Source organism: Melozone crissalis, unplaced genomic scaffold (genome assembly GCF_028551555.1).
Source record: "Melozone crissalis strain CALT ecotype California unplaced genomic scaffold, PUWL_Pcris_2 ptg000106l_1, whole genome shotgun sequence".
In the NCBI taxonomy this organism is placed as follows: Eukaryota; Metazoa; Chordata; class Aves; order Passeriformes; family Passerellidae; genus Melozone; species Melozone crissalis.
Genome location: NW_026535883.1, coordinates 778,410 through 796,320, shown reverse-complemented (window position 1 = coordinate 796,320; position 17,911 = coordinate 778,410). Strand labels below are relative to the sequence as shown.

At 41.6% G+C, this 17,911-nt stretch overlaps 1 protein-coding gene across 2 annotated transcripts in view; it reads right to left on the bottom strand.

Annotated features, from left to right (window-relative positions):
- Positions 1-17,911, bottom strand: part of MSRA (methionine sulfoxide reductase A) — a 242,063-nt gene that overhangs the window by 90,532 nt on the left and 133,620 nt on the right. For both annotated transcript variants that reach the window (XM_054291697.1, XM_054291698.1), the window contains exon 4: positions 7,215-7,319. In XM_054291697.1, the coding sequence (XP_054147672.1) occupies positions 7,215-7,319 (105 nt within the window). The remainder of the gene's footprint in view (positions 1-7,214; positions 7,320-17,911) is intronic.

Sequence of the window (17,911 nt, the reverse complement as noted above, 5' to 3'; positions counted from 1 at the left end):
ACTGATTTAATTAGCATCCTCTTCACTGTATCCTCCGAGTCATTAATGAAAATATTGAGGAGTATTGGACCAAGAATGGCTCCCTGAGGGGCTGGTAATTCTATTTTGAATATATTTAATATGCCTGGTGACAATAGATTTTGTATTTCTACTGGTTTTTGTTACACCTTGTAATAATGCTGAGACCATCAAGGCTCTTTATAACATTTGAAATACATGACAAAGGTGCTTTAATCTGAGACTCACAAATCTCACTCAAATTATAAAAGGGAAGCGAATTACAAAAATGTAAAGGCAAAACATAAAAATGAGAGAGAGATTCTTTTTTTGCCTTTAATCTCCAAATGGAGTTCCAGGCCTGTAGCAGAATACCAAATGTTGGTTTAGGGTGGCTGCAGCGTTTTTTATGTGTACAGCTGTTCTTCCACTGGTATAAGTAGACACATCTGCTCATTAGCAACACAATGTCATTTCTAGTGTCTAATTTTAATTATTTGCAGATGATAGATTCCTTATGCAATGTCTAAAAAAAGTACAGGCCTTCAAAGCTGGGGAGAAATAAATATCCCCTCTGCAAGCAAACTGGGTCAGCACAACAAAAAGCAGATATTAATCTGGAGAACTCCTGTATCAGCACCAAGGCTAAATGCCAGCGTGTTTGGAAGGTCACAGGGAGGAGAAATGGCTCCTACATTTCTTCTTTATCATGGATACACAAGACATATGGACTGAGAGACGTTCTGAACAAGTCTGGAAGGTGATGAGTTTGTTGTAGGATGGTCCTCAACTGCTGGAAAAACATCAGCCCTGCTTACATTTCCTGCACAAACACAGGCAAGATAAGGGCTTGTCCCTGACAGGAAAGGGGGGAATGAGATGCCCTACAATGACTTTGGTTCTCTGGGTATTCACAAAGGATCCACAAGGCTGGAGAGGCAATTCCAGCAGCCCCTGAGCAGCAGTGGCCACAGGTTTGTCCTTCACCCTGTGGTCAGAGTGACCAAAACTGTGGAGTGCTGGCTTCCTCTCTGCCACTAACTCAAAAATCCAAAAAGAAAGGCAGAAGGAATAAAAAATGATGGGATTTGTGGACAACTGCCACTCAGCACAAGGAATTGTAGCTGTACCAGAGTTGGTTCCTGTGGGCTGGGAATGATTGGGTACTTTTGAGGAATGTGGGGAGCAGAACTACCCAAACAAACAGAAATACCCAAACTGTGCTCAGGAAAGAACAGAGGTGAAGGAGGCAAGTGGATTTTTCATTTCTCCCAAACGCGTTTTCAGAGAATCACAGAATGGTTTGGGTTCAACAGGACCTTAAAGATTACCTTGTTCCATCCCCTGCCATGGATTGTGACACTTTCCACTAGGCCAGGCTGCTCTTAAAATAAATTAGTTTTGTTGTCTGCTTGACTTTGGTACAGACCATGAAAGCAAGAAGGAGCCTTTCTTCAAAGTCACCTTAAACTGGCTGAAATCCCTGACAGATAAAGGATTTCACCCACACACAGGTCAGGAGAATTTCAAGATTAAAGCTCTTTACAGGACTTATATTTGCACCACACCAAACACTCTTCTCTGGTATCAGATTGATTTTTCCAAAGGTCTGGGAGAAATAGTTTCTGACACCCGACAAAGAGCAGCCAAACTTCCTGATCTGATGCAACATGACACATTCCTCCCCAACCAGGAGCACAGCAGCAGGGTTTGGAATTGGCTCAGGCACTGCAGGTCAGTGCTGATGCCAGAAGGGTGATCCCACCAGCATCCCTGCTCCTGGCAATTTAAATCCTGGCTGGAAACCACATTTCACTTCCATTCATGCAGGGTAAATTTTCAGCCTGAGCAGAGAACTTTGTGATTGCCAGAGTCAACACAAACAAAGAGCTTGTATCTGGCTGAAAGGTCGGGGAGAGAGGAGAAAATCACCCTTTTTCCTAGCAGGGAAGTCAAATATTACTTTACAGAAATTGTGACACAACAGAAGAGGCACAAAACTGAGGGGCTGAAAGTCCAAGTCCCTCTGTATAGGCAGCAAGGAGGTGACAGCAGGACCATGGTCAGGGTGCAACTTTAAGGAGGCAGTCAAGCTTACAATCTAAAAAATTTGGAAAGCTCTGAGGATGGCCCCATTAAAAAAACAGGCAATACAGACTTTGCCCTACACCTCTGCAAACATTAAAAAATAAAATTATCTACAAAGATTTTTTTGGTAGTATTTTTTGCATATCCCATTCATCCCCCTTTTCTGTATCAATGACAGAGAAACAACATCTCGAGCCCTTACAGAGCCATCCAGAGCAATCCTCTTATAGATCAGCTCATCCCTGGGAGAGCAGGAATGCTGAGCAGGGCACTGGAGGCTGAGCAGAGATGACAGCCATATGCCACTTGGCAGAAGTCAGGGGGTTGTTTGTTGCTTTTTCAGTGTCCCAAATCTAATGAATTATAAAACAGAGCCTAAATTAACAGTCAGGAGGACTTTGTCAGGGCCCCACACTTTGGAGATGCTCATTGGGGAGGATCTCTTTCAACTGTTTGATTTGATCAAAGGTTCTTGCTTTTCAATTGACTTCTGTGCACTCCAGAGCTTCCCTAAACAAGAGCCAGGCTCCTTCCCAGGGACAATTTGAATCCCAGTGAGGTGTCAGTCTCTTCTAAAGGACAACTGCTTAGAAAGAAGGAGTTTTTGAATATTAATACACTCATACAATGATGAATGATGGGACTGGTAATCTGTATTCTTCAGCAACCTGGTACCAACTAAACCAATGCTGAAAGGTCTTAATCTGCCACAGAATGTACACATTTGATGTTTAATGACATCAGAACAATGAGACAAGTCCATTATCTGTCCTGGGGGTAGAAGAGGTGAAATGGTGTTACCCCAAATTCTGGAAAAAGATAAAACACACTGAGCTTCTGTATTTTTGAATGATAGCTGTACTCAAGAAGTTCAGCACTTGCTGTATGAGACACTGGATTCACCCAAAGATTGTGCTGAATTTTATGAATAAGAAATCATCTCATTTACCTTCTTAGTCAAAATCTTCTCATTGGAAGACTGAGTCCTGCATTCACACAAGGCTGCCTGAATAAAACTCACTGTGTGCACACAGCTCAACCACAAAGGAGAAAAACATTGCAGGCCAGAGAGGGAACTCTCACTTCCAGTGTCTTTACATAAAGCCACATTTCCCACAGTCAGCTAAAAACAGGAAATAGGTACAAATCAAGGCAAAGAAACAATCCCAACTTAGAGACCTTCCACCATCCCCACCTTACAAAACAGAAATTTGACATTGGGACCTCGTGGTTCAGGTTTTTCTCAAATCAAGAAATATGAATGGGGTGTGAAGAGCTTTGCAAAATTCTTGGACTGAGATTAGACCAACAATATCACAGAATCACAGAATCATTTAGGTTGAAAAGACCTCCAAGACTTCCAAGATTATGTCCAATCTCCACCTTGTCACCAGCCCAGAGCACTGAGTGCCATGTCCAGTTCCAATGTTCTACGGGCACTTCCAGGGATGGGGACTCTGACAGAAAGGGAACAGCCCCTTCCAAAGTTTGACAGCCCCTTCCATGAAAAAATTCCTCCTGGTGTCCAACCTCCCCTGGTGCAGCATTAAGGAACCACAAAAATACCCAGGTAAAGCAATCCATGCAAGGCTGGGGCGTGCAAAGTCTTCTGAGAACAATTCCATCTTTTCCAGGGGGAAAGTGATGGTCTCACTTTTGGCAAATTATTATGGAAGAACCACGTGGAAATTCTGTTATCCAAGCTTAGATGAAGGTTTGGGAGTGTTTCCACCAACCACTTCCATGCCACAGAGATGCCTCAGACAGTTGTGAAGTTCTTGGGTATCTCCAGGGCTGGGTGTCACATGGAGACAGGAGCTTATTCCCAGAAGGAATTCAGCCACATTAGCACAGCCTCCTGCCTGGGCTAATTAGGTGATGCTTCCCAGCTGCCACAAATCCAAGAGTAAATCACACATCTGCCACATCCAGCTTTCTTCTGAAAGCGCAGACTGGAACAGTACTGAACCTCAGTTGTGTGAGGATATAAAGACATAATGTCATGATTTTACTTTGGTTTAGAGCCAGAAAGAATCACAAATTCAGCTGACAAGTTTATCTGACCTGTTATCACAATTACTACACTTCATCCACATAGCAGTGTGCCCAGATAATGAACTTCAGTCATCCTAAAACCCTGAAGTCCTTCAGTCCCTGCTCTCAGTAGGCCACAGGCTGAGCCCAACCACTGCCAAAGTCAAGACTACAGACATGGCAAAAGATTGACTAGGTGGGTATTGTCCGAATTATTTCAGCAGAAATCCATTCCTCACACCTGGAAGATGAAGAATCATAAATTCCTGCCCATCAGTTCCCAGCTCTGGCAATCAGGATGAATCCAAACATGATTAAGACACATGAACCAATTGTCCTGATGCATCAAAACAACAAGCCCATAAGAGTCATGGAAACCCAGAATGGTTTGGGTTGAAAGGGATCTTAAAAACAATCTCATTCCACCCCCTGCCATGGGCAGGGACACCTTCCACTATCCCAGCTTGCTCCTGTCCAGCCTGGCCTTGGACACTTCCAGGGATCCAGGGGCAGCCCCAGCTTCTCTGGGCACCCTGTGCCAGGGTCTCAGCACCCTCACAGCCAGGAATTCCTTGCCAATAACCCATCTAAACCTACTCCCTTTCAGTTTGCAGCCATTCTTCTTTTCCTGTCACTCCAGGCCCTTGTAAATATTCCTCTTCATCTTTGCTGTAGGCTCCCTGTAGGTACTGGAAGGCCTTAATAATTTCACCCTGAAGATTTTCTTCTCCAGGCTGAAAGAAAGAAGCCACCCTCTGGTGATGACCAATTTCTGATAATCCAAAGAAAAAAAAAGAGCAAGAAAGTGATCTAAAACAAAAGCTGGCAGGACAGGAAGAAAAACTCTTTCATAAACTCTACAAAACAACAGTAAGGCCCAGCAGTGTGATTTGAGGGTGGAGATTGTCTTAGAATCACACAGTCCTGGAATGGTTTGGAAGACACCTTAAAGATCACCTCGTTCCAACCCCTAGCCACAGGAAGGGGCCTTTCTCAAGGCAGAGCTCCAAGTTTTTCAGGAATTGTGCAGATGAATTATCCTGAACACAGCTCTGAAGGAGGGGGCTGGAAAGGGAGGCTCATCAATCATCAGCATGGGCCACTGCATTCGACAGATTCACAGGATGCCTTCTCCTGACTGGAATCAAGCCCCTCTTTTAAAATGATGGATTATCCCATCTGAAAGGCTCAAAAGGATGGTGATGGAAAAAGACTCCAATGTTTAATTACACTGAGGGATGTGAAGCTGCTTCATTCCACAGTGGAGCTTTCCAAACTTCAGCTCCCAGCTACTGCAGCTTGCTCTGGTTTATCAGGGTGAGGTGCTCAACCTGTCACAAGGTACCTGCAAGGATGACTTGATCATAAAATCACAGAATATCATGAGTTGGAAGGGACCCATCAGGATCATTGATCCAATTCCTTGGGGTCTCCCAGGACACCCCAACAACCCCATCCTGTCCCGGAAAACATTGTCCAAATGCTCCTGGAGCTCTGGCAGTCCCAGGCCTGTGACCACTCCCTGGGGAGCTGTTCCAGTGCCCAACCATCCTCTAAAATAAGAACATTTTCCTGATATCCAACCCACTCCCCCATGACATGGTGTTCTCCCTCTTTCATGTCTCTATTCCCAGCACTGGGGCGGTTTTCTGGGCTCTATATCCTTTTTTTTCCCCTCTTCAAACGCCCAGCAATCTTTCCATAGATCCCTGGGATGGCAACAGAGGAACTGCACAAAATGTTCTGATTTCCTGGCCATGCAGACAGAAAATTCCTGACTCAAGCCCTTTCCATACAGGCAGAAGTTGCAATAACCACTTTGGGCTCAGTGGAAGACATTTAATCCACAATAGTCCCTGGATCCCTCTTTGAGTTTCTCTTTCCTGGGATGGCATCACATTTTGGAGGTATCATCTGCAATTTTTTTGTTCCCAGATGTGGTAATAAGTGGCATAATTACGATGGCTGTTCAAATATTGAAATGATTTACTTGTGTGCAGCGTTTCTGGGAGATGGGAGAAGGGATGAGGTTTATTGGAACTCTATAAACATGCAAAATGTTTTCTGCACACAGTTTCCCATTTCTGTTTGCACAGATGTGGGTCGTGTCAGCACAAAAACCTCTGCCAAGAAGGATAAATTAAATCCAAAGGTTTGGATAAGGCAGATAGGTAGAATGATCCACTGGTGTCTCTGCACAACATCTCTAACTCCTTTTTGCTCCCTTTTTCTAATCACAAAATATACTCAGTATTGTTGAAAAATGTAAAATCCCTAGTTGTGATGAAGTATAAAGGGCTGAGTAGAAATGAAATAAAGTGAAATGAAATGAAATGAAATACAATTTAAAAATGAAATAAAATGAAATGAAATGAAACTAAATTAAATAATAAAATAAGGTAAAATAAAATAAAACCAAAATAAAGCAAAATTTTGGAGTTTTTATTTTTTTAAAAAATTAAATTATTTTTTTCAATTTTTATTTTGGTTTAAAAAACCAAAATAAAGCAAAATAAAATAAAATTTTAAAATAAAACAAAATAAAATAAAATAAAATAAAATAAAATAAAATAATAAGGTAAAATAAAACCAAAATAAAGCAAAATTTTGGGGGTTTTATATTTTAATTTTTTAAATTTTTTTTTAAAAAATTAAATTTTTATTTTGGTTTAAAAAAGCAAAATAAAGCAAAATAAATTAAAGCAAAATAAAATTCAAAAAATAAGGTAATGTAAAATAAAATAGAATAGAATAATAGAAATTTAGAAGATGCAAAGAAATACACTCCAATTGAAGAGACAAAAGAAATTACAGAATAAATTGTCATAATCAAAGTTGAAGAGAATTTTCCATTGTCTCCCGTGCCACTCTGTGGGAATTTTCCCAGCCCAGGCAGCTGTAAGGGAGGAGGGGCACTCGGAGCTTCTGTGCTCCCATTCTCCCTCTCCCTCTCTTTCTCTGTCAATAAATGTCTGCAATCATATTCCTGAGCTCCAGTGTGATTTCAAGGTTCATCTCTTCCATGCAGCTCAAACACTAATTATCCCAGCTGTAATTAGTAAGATAATTAAATACTGGCTCGCTCATCACTCTACCTTGTGTCGGGTCATGATTCTCCCAGAAGACCTTGAGCAGTTGCTCAAAGCTGATGTTTTGTGGCTCAAACACCACCCGGACGGCCTCGGCGTGCCCAGTTCTGCCTGCAAATTCAAAATAAAATCAGATTTTAGCTGTGACAATTAGCCAGGGCACACTCAGGGTTTTGTCTCTGCGATTCCAAGCACGGTCCTTTGGTTTTGTCTCATGTTTTCCTAAAAATACTTGGATTTAGCACCATTTATACCTGATCTTTTTTGCACATATTATATTATATATTTAAATATTATATATTTATGTCAACTCTACTAAATCTGTTTGTTCAGACAGGGCCATCATGAAATAAACTGTGTAGAGAGACAAAGAAAGGAAACAATGATGTTATTACAGCAGTTTGTTAGCTTAAAGGAGAAAAAATTAAAAATTCTAACAAATATATAACTGAAAACCAGCAAAATATTTTAAATATTCTAAATAGAGTATTAAAATATGAAAACTCTTATGTCTAAGCTGTCTTGATTGGATTTTCTTTCCGTGTAGATATGGATAATATTATTGACTATTAAATAATTATAATTACTATAAAATTATAGCAATGATAATCATTTAATATTCAATTATGATTATTATAATATTGATGATGATAAAAACATATTGATGTTTTTATATCATATTGATGATATAATAATATCACTGGTAATAATATCACTTGGTAGCATTTTTTGCATATCCCACTCATCCCCTTTTTCTGCATCAATGACAATAATATTGATGATGATAAAAACAAATGTCAAGGGTGTGTTTACACATGATCATACAAATAATTCCAAACTGTTTCACAATATCCAAAGGGCTCAAAAGTGTCAAAGAAAGCCTGGTGGCTGAACTTCAAATTTCATGACAGCAGAAATACAAGGAAGATTAGCAGATGTTACAGCACTTACAAAAATATTATACTTATTTTTCAGTTACACTCTGGACAATTTTTTTTCATATCTGACTTGTTTATGACTCACAATATTATTGAAAAATCCAACTTCTGAAGGGTCTGGCCACATAATTCATTTGAATTTTAATTAATAGTGATATTGATGAGTGTTCAGACTCCTCAGGTGAGAGTCCACTGAACAAAGTGCATTTTAGGTTTTATATATGTTTTATATTTTATAATTTAAAAATTAGATATTCATGAATGGGGAAAAAAATCTCATCCTTCAATTAAATCATAAGAAGTAAATATCAAAAGAATAAACTGGATCTGCCTTTTAGTGGGGACATATTAAGCTCCTTGATCACATTAGGGAGGTTTTTATTTAATTTACACCAGAACAAACTCCAGATTTATTCCACTGATTTCAACAGAACCAAGGAATTCCACAGAGGGTGAATCTGGCCCAGTGCTGGCTCCAGAATGAGCTGTCACCAAACAAGAAAAATCAGATTCCGTGAGTAACTGAGGAGAGTTCAGTAGAGGCATGAGGAGAAATTTGACTTTTAAAAAAATAGAGAGAAATACAAAGGATGCTGGAAAATACTAAAGAGCAACAATGGGTCAACGTGTGACAGAATTTTATCAGTTAACGGGGCACATGAAAGAAAACCTAAACAAGGCACAGAGAGCTGATAAAAGGGATTTGAAAGACTGGGATTAAATTTAGTCTGGAATGCAGAGGAGTAAAAGAGGACACATCTGACATATCTGTAGTCTAGATCTGATAAAATCAAATTGCTCCCTATCTCAATGTAGCAAAGATCTGCTCAGTGAGATGAAAAGAGAATATCCAGATTTCCTGGGAGCTGGAGTGAAGCCAGGTCCCCCTGTCCTGCAGGATGTCCCCAGCTGTGACCGAATTCCTCCCTGCTTTTTACAGTACAGGGAAACATCTCATTACCTGAAGCCAAATTGGGATGGTGGGAAGCAGGAAGGATCACCCATTCAGCAGAATAAAAACACAAGTTAGAGATAATTGGCTTAACAATGAAGTGAAATGGTCTTCAGCAAGAACTGACGGCCAGCTTAGGTCAGGGATGGAATTTATTCCAGACCTCGTGGTTTAATGTCATTGATCAGCAAAAATAATGAATTTTGTGGAGCCCAAATTGGGAATTTTGCTGTAGCTTGAGGAAAAAAAGGAGAAAGCATAACAAGTGGTGTGTCCAGCTCACCCAAACCAACATCATTCTTGTCAGTCATGCAGGCGCAGGGCAGGTGTGGCACATCTCGGTGGGTGTGTGTCCTAGCGTGACATTATGATGCTTGCATCCTCATTTGTATGTTCTGTTTATGCTGGATATTATGTTCTGTGCCTTCAGGACTGGGTCTAAAGAGTGAAAGTTTTGTTTTGGTTTTGTTATCAGCCATTCCCCCACAGCTGGCAGGACACACAGACAGGGCAGTACATTGTGCTGCTTTTGCTTTTTGCTTGGCTTTTTGCTTTGCTCTCACTTTTTTTGCTTCTGCTCATTAGTAAGTTTAGCTAAGCAATCTGAATTTTTGCCTGGACTGTTTTTCCTTTCCCGTTTTTGGAACCACTTGAACCTGCTCTGGACTGAGACCTGGCAACACCGAGAGTTTGCACCTTGTGGCCTAGCAGGGCCTACTGTGGCAGCAGCTACCCCAGCGCCAGAGGGACTGCTAACAGAGTGACCACCCCCAAGAGAGACTTTCTGAATTTGTCAACTTTTTCAGAGTGGCGAAAGAGTGTTGTCACCTGGTATTGTCCATTTTGTGTGCTGGGGGTGCTGTGCCTGTTAAATAAACAGGTTCTTTCCACTTCTCTCCGAGGAATCCTTCCAGAACCGATTGAGGGCTGTGTGGGTTTGCTTTCTGGAGGGGCCCCCTTTTGGAGGTTTTCTCCCAAATTTTCCCTAAACCAGGACAGCGTGGCACGGAAGTTGGCACAGCAAACAGGGGTGTGGCACTTTTCTGTGGGTGTGGCACAGCAATTTGAGCAGCAAACAGGGGCGTGGCACTTCTCTGTGGGTGTGGCACAGCAATTTGCGCAGGCAATGTTGCAGATTTCCTCCTGCTAGTGGGGTTTTTAGTTTGTTGTTTGCTGTGGTTTTGTTGGTTGGTTTTGGGGTTTTCTGGTTTTTTTTGGTTTTTTGTTAATAATGGTTTTTACACGATCAAAAAACTTCAGTTAGTGAAAGAGTACGTAGCCAAAGAAAACCCTCCAAAAACAATGTTCCTGTCCAGACCCCTTCCTGTGCAGGGTGTTTGAGTTTATCAGTGGTACAGGGGCACTCCAGAAGATGCCTGCCCATGGTGTGAACAGGTGAATGATCTCCTTTCACTGGTGGCTGAGCTTGGGGAAGAAGTAAAAAGGCTAAGCAGTATTAGGGAAGGTGAAAGGGAAACAGATTGGTCGGGTTTTGCCCTTCTCTCAGGTTGCTGTTGATAATTGCTGCTCCGAGATGTGCAGGATGTCTCTGTTTCGGCCCACGCATCTGAAGAACGAATCAGAGCTCTTCAGTTTTCGGTCTTGAGGTTGTTTATTAATTCTTATCTATAAAATTTTCTTTCTGCCCAGCCGAGATCTGCTCAGCAAGGCAGCCACAGGCACTCTGACCGCCCCCGAGGCGGTGTTGTCCTTTTATACTACAAACTACATATAACATATTTACGCTTACTTCCCAATACCTATCACCTATCTTAGACAGTTCACTTCTATTCTAAACCAATTTCAAAGTGCCAGCATCACAGCAGAAAATGGAGACCAAGAAGAAGAAAAAGAAGAAAGGCTGGACACACCGAAGTTCCTCCATCTTGTCCCCATAATCCCCATACCAAAAACCCCCAAATCTACATTTTCACTCTGATAATTTTATTATTATACTATTTAAACTTCTGTGACTTTCAGGTCCTCCGACAAAGCTGGTAATTTGCTCCAGGGGTCATAATCAAACCCACAGGTGTTCTGGGCTGTGTGCCAGGGTCTCTGAGCCCCCCGGTGGGACCCTCAGCAACTCTGGACACCCAGAGGGATGTACTGAGTTCCAACACCCTTCCATCCTTGAGGGAGGCCCACCAGGAGTCAGAGGACTCCCATGCCTCCCAATGTCAAGCAACAGGAGGACAGGCCTGGTGGATGAAGGGGAGTGGAAATGGGTCCCTGCTCCAGGAGGTAACAAAAATTCCTCCTGACTCCATCACCTATCCAGGAGCCACTTCAGAATAGGGATGAAGCCCTGGGTGAGGAGGGTCAGCCAGATGATGTAGAAGAAAATCATCTGCCCAAGGAGCCTCCCAATTAGGATTTATCTGTCAGACAAATCACCACCTCTGACATCCAAAAGAAAAGAAGGGTAGTTGTGGTGGGTGACTCCCTTCTGAGGGGAACAAAGGGCCCCATATGTCAAACAGACCCATCCCACAGGGTGCTGCCTCCCTGGGGCCCAGGTACAGAATATGACTGAGGAACAACCTGGGCTGATTCAGCCCTCTGATTATTAGCCACTGCTGATACTGCAGGCTGGCAGTGATGAGGTTGAAAAGAGGAGCATCAGGACAAGTAAAATGGACTTTAGGGCACTGGGTCAAGTGGTTGATAGGGCAGGAGCACAGGTAGTGTTGTTCTGATAAGTCCCTTTGGTGGACAGAAAAACAATGAAAGGAATAGCAGAGCCCACATTATCAGCGCATGGCTCAAGGGTTGGTGTCATCAGCAGAATTTTGGGTTCTTTGATCATGAGGCAACTTTTACAGCACCTGGCCTGCTGGAACTGGATGGGGTCTATCTCTCTATTAAGGGCAGAAAGGTTTTAGCTCAAGAACTGCAGAACTCATTGAGTGGGCTTTAAACTATGTTTGAAGGAGGAAGAGGATGCAGCTGGGCTGTCTGGAAGCAGGCCCAAGGGTGGTAAGCCTGAGTTAGGGGTGAAATCAGTAACCAAGTCTCGGGGCTTTAGCTGGTCACAGTGACCCCGAGATGCATTAGAAAGTCTCTTTTCCCAGCCTGGCACTCGAAAAAGGAGGCAGACCTCTTCAGTTCTCATTCTCAAGGTTTTGTTTATTATTTCTTATCTATAAAATTCTTTTTCCTGGCCTGCCAAGGTCCGCTCAGCAGGTCAGACAGAGGCACTCTGACTGCCTCAGGGCACTGTTATCTTTTTATACTAAAAACTACGCGTACAATATTTACAATAATTTCCCAATACCTATCACCTATGTTAGACAGTGAGCTTCTACTCTAAACCAATCCAAAAGTGCCACCATCAAAGCAGAAAATGGAGGCCAAGAAGAAGAAGGAGAAAGGCCGGACACACCCAGATTCCTCCATCTTTCCCCCTGAAGCCCCATTCTAAAAACCCCAAAAAATCTATTTTTCACCCCGTGACAAAATAATTATGATTCTGCTTAGATTTTCATGGCTTGCAGATCCTCATCTAAGGTTGGTAATTTGCTCCATGGGTCATAATCAAAACCACAGGTGTCTTGGGCTCTGTGCCAGGGTCTCTGGGCGCCCTGACAGGGATTCTGGCAATCCAAGATAGCCAGAGGGATGCCCTGAGTTCCGACAGCCAAGCAGTGGCGGAGTCCCCATCCCTGGATGTGTTTAAAACAAGACTGGATGTGGCGCTCGGTGCCATGGTTTACTTGAGGCGTTAGAGCATGGATTGGACTCAATGATCTTGAAGGTCTCTTCCAACCCAGTGATTCTGTGAATTCTGTGTGTGATTGCACAACTAAAATGAGATTAAAGAGTGGCTTCTGACTTCGGTATTTTTATTTTTTGTAAGCCAATATTAAGCTTATATAAGGTTTTTATCACTCAGGAGCAAATTACTTGTCTAAGATGAACAGGTTTAGACCAAAAGAAAGTTTCCTAAAGAACTTAAAAACAACAGAAGTTTCACCTTTCCTCCTGACTGAAACAGCAATTACACCTTGTCAACACTGCCTGCTCCTGCTAATCCAGAAGTTCAAAGGATCAGCCTCCTTTTTTTTCCCAGAATAAGGAAATAATGGTGCTCCTCTGAGAACTATAGCCTGACCTCATGAAAAATATCCTCAGATGTGTGGTTAAGAGACTGTTAGAATAGATTTAAAATCAATATTCACCCTCAAGGGAAAAGAAAGGAAGTAATGCTGCTGGTCCTACCAGATTCACCTCTCATTTTCCTCAAAGCCTTTCCACAATACAGTGGATTTTCTTTCTGCTGTGGCTATTTCTAATAACAATCTTGGCATTGGTGACTTTTTGCATTAGGCTTGAGTCTGACTATGAAAACAGAATAATCCCATTTGATTTGTGTCTCACACACTTGGTAAATCCGATGCCAAAAGAACACAGCATCAACCCAGCTCACCACTCCTCTGTATGGTGAAAAAACCAATTGAAATATTTCTAATCAAACCATTTTTGTAAGAGCTCTTAAAAACGGAGAGGCAGCAATCAAAGAGAAACAATAAGCCCACTTGTTCTCCAAAAACCTGCATGCCTTTAACATTCAACAGCCTGACACTGAGGAGCTGCAAGGATTTCAAATGATGTGAGTGGGAGATGCGATTCTCTCAGTGACATGCAGCTCTTCACCTCAGTGCCTCCTTCAGAATTCCTCCTGAAATGTCCACTTATATTGTCAGAGACTCACGGTGTCCTCAGTTCACCCACTGCTTTTAATTAGCAGATCTTTAATATCCCACAGCAAAAGTTTGAACAAGCACGGACATTTCTAGAACCCTCAATGTCTGGATCACATTTTTAAATGATTTATGGAATTATAAATATAATTCCAAGTGCTGCTCACTGTGCAAACAAAAACCCTTTCTTGATCAGAGCCATTATCAGATTTCCAGTGCTGGAGCTCGGTTCCTTCAGCTCTGGAAGGGCTTTAACCATTGAAGCACCTCCCAGCAGAAGGGAAGACTTTATTACACCGAGGCAGAGAGGGCTGAGTGCCAAGAGCAGATTGTCTGTTTATCCTGGATCCATTTCCCACTTAGAAAACACGACCTCTCCCAGAGGATTAACTCCAGCGAGCTCCTTCAGTGGGGATTCCAACCCTGGCAGAAACATCGCCCCGCAAAGAGCAGGAGAAAAAGATGTCTGAGTGACACATTTTCAATTCCTTTCCTCCCTAAGAGCATTTAGACTCTCACCTTCTTAATCATGTCCCAGGTGAGTGCCCAAGCCGAGGGATTAGGGAAGAGAACTCATTCTTTTTAACTGGCTGGATCCAGGGAGCGTTTAATTATCTCTGGGAAAGTGGAGCAACTTCCTAGGGCTGGCTGGAGAGCTCCTCACCTGGGAGTGTCCCAGCAGCCACCTCCACCTGGCCCTGCCTCAGGTGAATTAAATTCTACAGCACAAAAATTCCAAAACTGCTCGTGCTTCGGTTCTGAAATAAAAAAGAACCTGGCTCTTTTGAGAAATAGGGTCCTGACTCCAGTAAATCACAGAATCCCACAATAGTTTGGGTTGGAAGGGAGCACAGAGATCCTTTTTTCCCATTTATTTGTACTCAGGCCCGTTTAACAGCTCTTCATTACAAGAATGGCCAAGAGTCTGAGGAACAGCTTACTCATTACAGCTCCTGCTCCCTGTGTGTTCCACAAAGAGCAGATAATGACTTCTCTCACATTTTCAAAGAGTTCTCAGAAAATAACTCTCTCTTTTCTCACCTCTTCCAGGAATCCCTGAACCGCCCCTGCGCTTGTCACACCAACAACACCAACCTTTTTGGGATCCCAGAATGGTTTGGATTGGAAGTGACCTTAAAGCTCATCCCATTCCACCCTCTTCCACCATCCCAGGTTGATCCAAGCCCCATCCAGCCTGGCCTTGGACACTTCCAGGGATCTAGGAGCAGCCACAGTTTCTCTGGGCACCCATGGGCATATGATGCCAATGTGAAATATAAAGAAAACAACCAAGCTTCAGCACTCACCGATTTGGGAGTTAAACCAAACTCTGCTATCCAAAGTCACGGCCCAAGTGAAAATGCAAAATACTACCCAAAAAATTGGTCATGGGAAGGGCTTTTGAGCATCTCTTCCTCCAAACCAGCCTAGGAATTTTTATTAAGTCGTGGTTATTGCTTCCAAAATTTCCAGCACCTTCCTATTCATTAAATGAATAAACCAAAGGTTCGGCACTAAAATACTGAAAGCCCAAATTTTGGGTGTCCCCTTCCCTTTACATTATTTCCTTCAAACCAATGAGGATAAAAAGAATGGAAATAATACCAGATTCATAGATTTTTAATAAGGTTCCATTAAAATATTTTAATTTGAATTCCTGCCCCACACTGAAAGAATTTAATGGAGCAGACCTTTATTTTGTACTTCTGCACTGGCACTAACATGTGGCTAATTTATTTTACCTCCTTCTTTATATTTAAAACCACTTTAATGACTTTATCAGCACTGAACTAGGAGATAATGCTTGGTTTATTAACCACTGTGAATTTCTGCTTTAGAAAATATCATTCTTTAACTTCTCAGTGTGATCCACACTCTTTTTTCATCCAGTTTTATCAAAACATGTCAATCCTCTCCAGCAAGAAGCCAATTTATCACTATGGGCTGGCCAGTCCCGCAGTTCTAAATCAAAATAAATTGTCCATAAATTCTAGAAACTTCCCAAAACTTCTGCCTGGACCACAGAAAATCAAGTATTTTTTAATACCTACAGAAAGTACTTCATACAGCAGCTATGGTGTGGTGCCTCTGCAGAGAAAATGCTATTAAATTTTGTTTATTTGGTTTATTAGAGGACCGGTGGATTACCCAGTAAGAGGAAATTCATAAAGATAAGAAAATTTGCTGATAAAACAATGAACAGCTATTTCTGGTGCCTTCTAGAATGACTTCATTTTTTACCCTTTAGAAACAAAACCAAGAGAATAAAATTGCCAATAAAAAATGGGCTTGAACATGCTGCTATTGTTACTTTTCTTCACAGAAATGCTCATATTTTTCAGTAAACTACTTGAATTAAATTAAGAAAGATTGGCGGTTTTCACAAAAAATACTGATTTTTTTTTTTAAATCTGCCAAACAAAAGTACTAAATGAACCTGTTTCTTATTTGCAAGTATTTAAAATTTCTGTGGCAGAGCTGTAAAAATTTTCACTGTTGTTTGCTAAAAATCCTGTCTGTTCTTTAGCAGCAAAATGGGTTTGATAAACAGAGTATTGATTGGTTTTACTGAACAGAATATCTGGAAGCTGCTATAAACCCTTTTTATTTGTAAAATGGCGGTACATTGAACAGCCAATAAAAGGGGGAAAATAAATTAAATAAACCTGTAGGAAAAAAAGGAGATGATAAAACTTTCCTTATTCACTGTACTTATTATAGGTTATGTTTTTATAGGCTGAATGTCCACACTACAAGCCCTTGAAAGGGGATTATTTTAGACTCCCCCTGGCCTGGTCCTGTGGATCAGATCCTGTTCCCAGTTGGAACGTGCTCCTAGAAAAGATATTCTGGTTTAATTTCAGCCAAGTGAAGGAAAAATGTCGAAGATGGGTTTATAATTAACACCATGGTCCTATGGAATACAAGGTCCTGTCAGCCAAACTCCATTTCATCCTCCCATGAAATTACAAGTCTGGCTGTAATAAATGTGGGATGTAATAGCATGGATGGAACTTAGGCTTTATTAGTGCATTTGACTTATTACTTCATGACTGATTAAAAAATTAACACTCTCCCATATCGATAGTGCACATGTTAAGTGGATTAAGAATTGTCTAAATGACATCTCTAAAACAAAAAAAATGATCCAAAGGGAGCAAGGCTTGAATGGCAGCATTTTTATCTCTCCTTTCCAGGGACTGCTACAGAACCTGTTGCTCTTAAAGCCCTTCATCAGGAATTCCAAAGAAATATAAAGTCTCAATTTATAAATGCTGTGGATAACTCAGATGAGGAGCTGATGGGATGGTCTTACAAAGACATTTCTTGCTGTGCTGGGGCCACTGAATCAAAAATGTATTGAAGAAGTCAGAGGTAAAATCTCTGCTGGAGGGAAAAAGTGACTTGCAGGTACACCTGGTACCTGCAAGTGGGGAACAACCTTTGAGGTAAAGGCAAGGGTGGAAATAAACATGGAATTTCATTGCCACACTGCAATAAAAGGAAATAGAGCCTGAATTGGGATGTCAGAGAGAAAAGGGGTTGAAGGAATGGCTCTGGTGAGATCAACCTTGGCACTAAGAAATCCTGAAAAGTCATTTCAGTGACAGCACCAGGTTCCAGGTTCTTCTTTCCAAAAGAAACCCCTGGAAGTTTTTAACTCAAGGAGATGAGTATAGAATGGGAAGAGGATGCAAAAGGGGCCTTTAAGAAAGCAATGAAAAGACAGATCAAGAGTCAAAGGTAGAGATGGAAACCAGGGAATTCCAGATGGAATCCAGCTTTTAGATATGGATATGGAGAATGGTCCCTGCTCAGTTGCACCACTGGATCTTGGGTTGCTCCTCTAAACCTATGTCCTGTAAAACACCTCTCCACTTCCTGATATTTTCAAATCAGATCAGATTTCCTTCTGGGAGAGACTCTTCAGTCAAATATCAGCTAAACTTAAAGGAAAAAAGTGATAGGTCTTGATAAAACAGTAACACGATGAAACATAATGATCTATAATATAAAAATGTCAAACTAAATAATTCAAGGAGCTCTTACCAGCCTTAAAGGCTGGGAATATGAGTGAATTTTCCCTTTTTCCTTTGTTCATTTGGCTTT